This window comes from Marmota marmota, unplaced genomic scaffold, assembly GCF_001458135.2.
Source record: "Marmota marmota marmota unplaced genomic scaffold, marMar, whole genome shotgun sequence".
Taxonomy (NCBI): Eukaryota; Metazoa; Chordata; class Mammalia; order Rodentia; family Sciuridae; genus Marmota; species Marmota marmota.
The window spans coordinates 2,069,337-2,075,527 of record NW_026000172.1 but is presented as its reverse complement, the minus strand read 5'-3'; the positions used below and the strand labels follow the sequence as shown (position 1 = coordinate 2,075,527).

The window sequence follows — 6,191 nt, the reverse complement described above, 5'->3', positions numbered from 1 at the left end:
TTTGGAGGGTAGTAGAGCTTGAACTCAGGAGCACTCCACCACTGGCTACAAACCACCCGCAAGTGGCCACACAAGCAGGTTCCCAGGGTAGTCCATGAGAAGGAACACAGGGTTGGGGAGGGGGGGGAAAGGAGGCAGACTTCAAGCTGTTCTGAAAACCCTCCAGAATACATCCAAGAAAGTGAGAAGTATGGAGCCAGGTGAGCAGTTTGTAACTCTTCCTGTATGTTTTTAAATTTTGTTTGCAGGACTGGAGATTGAACCCAGGACCTGAGCAGTCCAGACAAGGGCTCAGCCACTGAGCCACCTCCCAGGCCTTTTTATTTTAGTTTGAGGCAGGCTGGCCTTAAACTTGCCTCAGCCTCCTGAATAGCTAGGATTACAGGCGTGCATCATAGCACCTGGCTCATCTTGTACATTTTCGATGCTTGTAACTGTGTGCAGATATGTACCTGAAAAACACTGTCTGCAAGAAAGCACCAGAAATGGGTGACAAGTGGCCGCTACTGAGAGGGACTGGGGTACAGAAGGGGTAGGAGACACCTTGTTTCGTTTCATACCATTTAATGCTTTTTAATTTATTCTGGAAACAACCAAGAGTTGGGCACTCACTAGGGTCCAGCATTGTCCAGGTCCTGGGAATAACAGCAGAGGCATGGACAGCTGGGCCCCAGCCTGGGTTCGCCAGCCAGACACCTGCGCTGGAACCCAGTGCACCCTCACAGGTTAGGGACAGTTAAGTGACTTGGCCTCCCCGGGCCTGCTGCTCTGTTTGTGGTACGTGGAATCTCACTTCCTCTGCTGCAGACTGCTGAGAAGGTGGTAGGAGGATGCATGTGGGGTGCTGTGCTCAGGGCCAGGGGTTCGCACGCCTCATAAACTGCCAGCTTTCAAAGTGACATCGCCCTTTCCTGGAGAAAGCGGTGCAGTGGGTGGCTGGACCTGAGAGGAGTTGCTGAACCACGGGGCCAGGGTCTGCATCAGGTGGATGGTGGCCATTCAGCAAAATGGCAGGCTTGAGGGACAAGAAGACCATGGACAGAGGACGAAGGCTGAGGAAGAGGAAGCAGGAAGGGAGGCCAACTGCGGAGGACCTGAGGAGCACTCCCCAGAGAGGGAGAAGGGCTGGGCAGGGTTCCTGGTGGAATGGGTGCTTAGCAGCACAAGGCTCTGGGCTGCCCCAGCACCACACACAACAATAACAAATAAAGTAAGAGGGAGGAGGAAGATGCCCAGGCAGGGGATGGATGGTGAGCCAGGAGGACAGCAGCCCCCCAGCCTGAGCTGGGAGGAGTCAGGGGATGACCCAGCCTTTGGTGAGACCCCTCAGGAAGGCACAGGGGAGACTCCTGGGCCAGGACCTACCTTGGACAGGGAGTCCCTGCAGGCAATCTTCCCAGGCGAGCTATGGACACACAGGGAGGCTGGGAGGCTCATCTGCAGCAGCAAAAAAAAAGTGTGAGAAATTAGCTGAGAAAGCTCAAGAATGGGGCTAATCAGCCATGCCTGGCAGCCATGCCTGCAATACCAGCAACTCTGGAGGCGGGGGCAGGAAAATCAAAAGTTCAAGACCAGACCCAGCAATATAATGAGACCCTAAGTGACTTAGCAAGACCCTCTCTCTGAATAAAAAATAAAAAGGGCTGGGGATGGGGCTCAGTGGTAGAGCCCCCTGGGTTCCCTCCCAGGAGGGAGAGAAAGGGCTTGGGCTAGGGCCTGGCCAGGGAGTGTTCCACAGGCGGGGAGGGGTGCACCATGGGTAGGAAGGGGCTGGGAGTTCAGGCGGGGCTCAGTTGAGGAGGTGCTGGAGCACCACCCCCTGGCACTGATCACTTCTTATTTTTCTGGGTTAAGTACCTGAAACTTCCGTGGGGTCCTCAGATGCTTTAGACTTCTAATGTCCTTTAGATGCGCCCTTTTGCTAGACTTTCTGGCCTGACTAACGGGGAAGGAGGGGACTGGTCTTGGGTCTGCCGGTGCACCAGCTGCAGTCAGCATGAGGCCCAGAAGGGAAAGGGATTCCTGGAACAGAAGACGAATCCCACACTGGTGGGGAGCTAGCTGTCCCCAGGAGAGGGGCTGCCTCCGCTTCCCTCAGTGCTGAGTGAAGCCATCAGTGTTTGTGAAGGAGCAAAGGAAAGGTCCTCTGAGTTCTGTCTATGAGTCACCGTGGGTGAGGTGCCGCTGGAGGGGAGGGCAGAGGCACAGCAGGTGAGGTGCCTGAAGTGAGAACCAGCCACGTGGGCAGAGCTGGAAGAACCTGGAGCAGGTCAGGATGTGTCCATCCCTGCCTCGGCCCCCTCTGTCCTCGTGGTTCAGCAACTCCTCTCAGGTCCAGCCACCCACTGCACCACTTTCTCCAGGAAAGGGCCATGTCACTTTGAAAGCTGGCAGTTTATGAGGCGTGCGAACCCCTGGCCCTGAGCACAGCACCCCACATGCATCCTCCTACCACCTTCTCAGCAGTCTGCAGCAGAGGAAGTGAGATTCCACGTACCACAAACAGAGCAGCAGGCCTGGGGAGGCCAAGTCACTTACACAAAGCTGAGTGTGTCAGGGCCACTTGATCTTGACGCTGGATTCTAAGATGACAGTGACCTGAGGTTCTCTGGACTCCTTCCCATCCCTACTTGGGACAGAGTTCGCCTGATTCTCTTCCTCTTCTGGCTTCTTATTTCATAAATGCCACACTCCCTTACCTCTTACAAAACACTCAGAAATTGTCCAAAGCCTCTCTTCCATGATGCGTCTGTAATGTATTGTCAGGGTCGGGCTCCCTCCACCCCAATCTGGGGAATGCTTCAACTCTTTTTTGCTTTAGAAATTTTCCCCAAGTCCCATCTGGGTTTTTGCTTATTTTGTATGTACATGTATTTACACACCCTTGAGTGGGTTTGTTCTTGTCCCAATTAGTAAGTAGTCGTTCACTGATGCCATAGACACGGATGTTTTTAAAAAGGGGTGTTTGGGCTGGGTGTGGTGGAAGCCTACAATCCCAGCAACTTGGGAGGCTAAGTAGGATCACAAATTCAAGGCTAGTCTCAGCAACTTGGTGAGACCCTATCTCTAAATGAGAATAAAAAGGGCTGGGATGTGGCTCAGTGACTAAGGTCCCCTGGTTCAAGGAAGGGGGGGAGGGGGAGAGGGAGGGAGGGAAAACAAAAGACATAATTAATTCTGCACAGACTCCTCTTCAGTGAGTCTAAAGAGGTAGGATCAGCACACTAACTGTAGTGCCAGGAAGACCAGGGAGGAAACATGGGTGGGTGGGTTTCCTCTTGCTCCTGGGTTTTCCTAGGTGCTGTGAGGTAAACCACCATGCTGAGCTGGGAAGGATCCGGCTGTGCAAATACGGGGAAATGCTAGCAAACCCTAACATGCTGACTTTTCTGTGATACTGCAGATTAACAAGTGTGATCAATTTTACATTCCATTACAGTGTCTGTTCAAAATTACCACATTCCTTTAAATTTATTGTTGTTCAGCAATTTCAAAGATGCAGCTAGAATGTGACCCAATGGCAGCAGAAAATCAGTGAGATGTTTTCTGTGGGTTAAATAATTATTTTCCAGTGATGCAAACATGTAACAGCCTGTCCATATTTTTCACTGATATAAATGCATCAATTTTCTTGATTATATATCTTGTGAAAAGCAATGGAACAAAACTGAACAAAAGATTCTTTCAGGGAACTTGCATTTGAAGCACTTTTTTTAATCTTTTTTTTTTTTTTTTTTTTTTTTTAAGTATCTCAAATGCTTTTTAAGTTTGTTTATTGGGGGCCTGAGAGCGCTTGCCTGGCATGTGTGAGGCACTGGGTTCAATTCTCAACACCACATATGAATAAACAACATAAATACAAAGGTCCATCAAGAACTAAAAAACATTTTTTTAAAAGTTTGTTCATTTTTTTAAAATGGGGATTTATTTATCTATTTATTAATGTGGTGCTAAGGGTTGAGCCCAGGGATTCACTTTGCACAGGCTAGGAAAGCACTCTACCTTGGAGCTACATCTCTAGCCTTTTTTATTTTGAGATAGGTTCTTGCTGAATTGCCTTGCCTACTCTCAAATTTACCACCCTCTTTCCTCAGTCTCTTGAGCAGCTAGGATTACAGGCACCTGGCACGCCTGGCCAAAAGTATTATTTTAATGTTGACATTAAATAACTCAGGCCATGACCCAAACTAGTTTTATGTTTATATAATTAAAATGTAATTGAAAATATTGAAATGTAACTTCCAATTCCCTAGAGGGGGTGCCCCCACCCATCTCTTACAGGTGTGTGCTGTAATAGAAACAAAGAGTCGCTAGGTGGCTCTGTCCTTTTTAAATAAAAAATAAATAAATAAAGACTAAAGTCTGCAAAGGATACAGTTAGGAAACAAAGTATCGTTACTCAGTAGAACCTTTAATCAAAACAATAAACTATAATCTCCAACATGGTCCCTTATTCAGAATAATTTGGAGCTACTGGGTGAAGAATTAGACCCTAAAGGAAACCTTCAAAACTGCTTTCTGTATGGGTGATGAATTTGCTGAAAAGAAAGATATTGTATTCTTAAAGGCACCAATTACTAAAGGGGAGATGGCTTCAAACTTTAGTAATGTTCTGCCATCCAGCCAACTTTTCTTTTGGACCTCCTCTTTTTAGCTTTGAACTTTACAATTTAAGAACAGATATTAAATTGGGGCATTATAATAACATCAAGGATTTCTTTCCAATTTCTTGGAAATAGTTTTACTATTAACTATTAACACCCCAGGAGAGAAATCTCAAAATCCAACAAATTTGTTTATCTACATTAAGAAAACATTTAGGGGCTGGAATTGTGGCTCAGTGGTAGAGCACGTACCTTGCATGTGTGAGGCACTGGGTTCCATCCTCAGCACCATATAAAAATAAAGTTATTGTGTCTATCTACAACTAAAAAATATATTTTTTAAAAAAAGAAAGAAAACATTTAGATCCTTAAATCTAAATCAAAATATGATGTAGACAAACACTATTCCTTTTATTCCTTTCCACAGCATTTGGTAGGAGATTTAAAGAAATTGTTTCTGGTTCCAAAAAGATGACTAGTTACATTTGAAGTGAGATTAACATTCTTAGCACCAAAATTTGCTAAGTAGATATCTCTCAATTTCTTTAAGTACCAAAGTACATAAATAAATTTATCATGAAAATAAATGCCCTGCTATATGGGTGGGTGGGTGGGGTGACAAACGATTAAATATTCCGAACTGTTAGCCTGTAATTGGCATATGCAGAATAAAACGTTTTCCTTTCTCTCCTCCAGCATTTTTTTTTTCTTTTTTGGAGGAGGGGTGAGTACAGGAGATTGAACTCAGGATTTTACTTAGAGACAGGGTGTCCTTCAGACGTAAGGACACATTTAGGAATACTTTGTATTGGAAGAGACCATTTTCTTATTGTTGTTTTGAACCAATAAATAATGATTGCGCGGTACTTGGGATCGCCACAGTATTTTACTGCATTTGTTTTTTCTAGGCAGGGAGCCACATATTAGAATAAGTGGAATGCAAGTCATATAATCCGATTAGACTTTTAAAAAAATGAACATTTTTTCACAACTTAAATGACTTTAAACTAGCTTTAAAAGGCTAATTCCGAAGCCACTTAATTGAAAGTCTTTGAAAACGTTCACCGTTTTAAAGGTAACGAAATTACACCAGAAGTCTGAACAAACCGGACCTAAGATGAGCAAGTGCTTCCCGGAGTGATGGAACGCAGGGTTTGGCTAGAAGAACTGAACCCCGACTTCAGTGGCTCTGATCACAGAATCCCCAGGGAGCGCAGACACGCCTAGGTGCCGGGGAACACCTCCCGCCGCACCCCCAAAAGGGCTGAAATTTTCCTCTACGGCTTACGATTGGGAGACGATCTGCATCGCGGAACATGCATCGCCCTGGATCACAAAAGGTTTGGGGCTCGAGGTAGAAGAAGCGAAGAGGTCTGGGCAGGTGGCCTGAGCGGCCCCCGAATTAACGTGCAGACTTTCCGGAAGAGATTTATAAGTTTGCGTTACCTCCTCTTTTTAACATTTGTGCTCTTATCTCGTCGCCTAGTTGAGAGGACGGGAAGCGTTGCTCACCTTAAACCCGGTGGCTCGGCCAGCGCACGCGGGGAGGGGCGGGGCGGGGCGCGGCAGGTGGGGCGGGCCGGGGGC

General features: G+C 46.8%; 1 protein-coding gene across 1 annotated transcript in view; it reads right to left on the bottom strand.

The window, feature by feature from the left end:
- Positions 1 to 5,912, bottom strand: part of Tex37 (testis expressed 37) — a 51,360-nt gene extending 45,448 nt beyond the window's left edge. Inside the window, exon 1 of the mRNA XM_015506305.2 lies at positions 5,893 to 5,912. Coding sequence (XP_015361791.1) covers positions 5,893 to 5,912 — 20 coding nt within the window. The remainder of the gene's footprint in view (positions 1 to 5,892) is intronic.
- Positions 5,913 to 6,191: the final 279 nt, after the last annotated feature.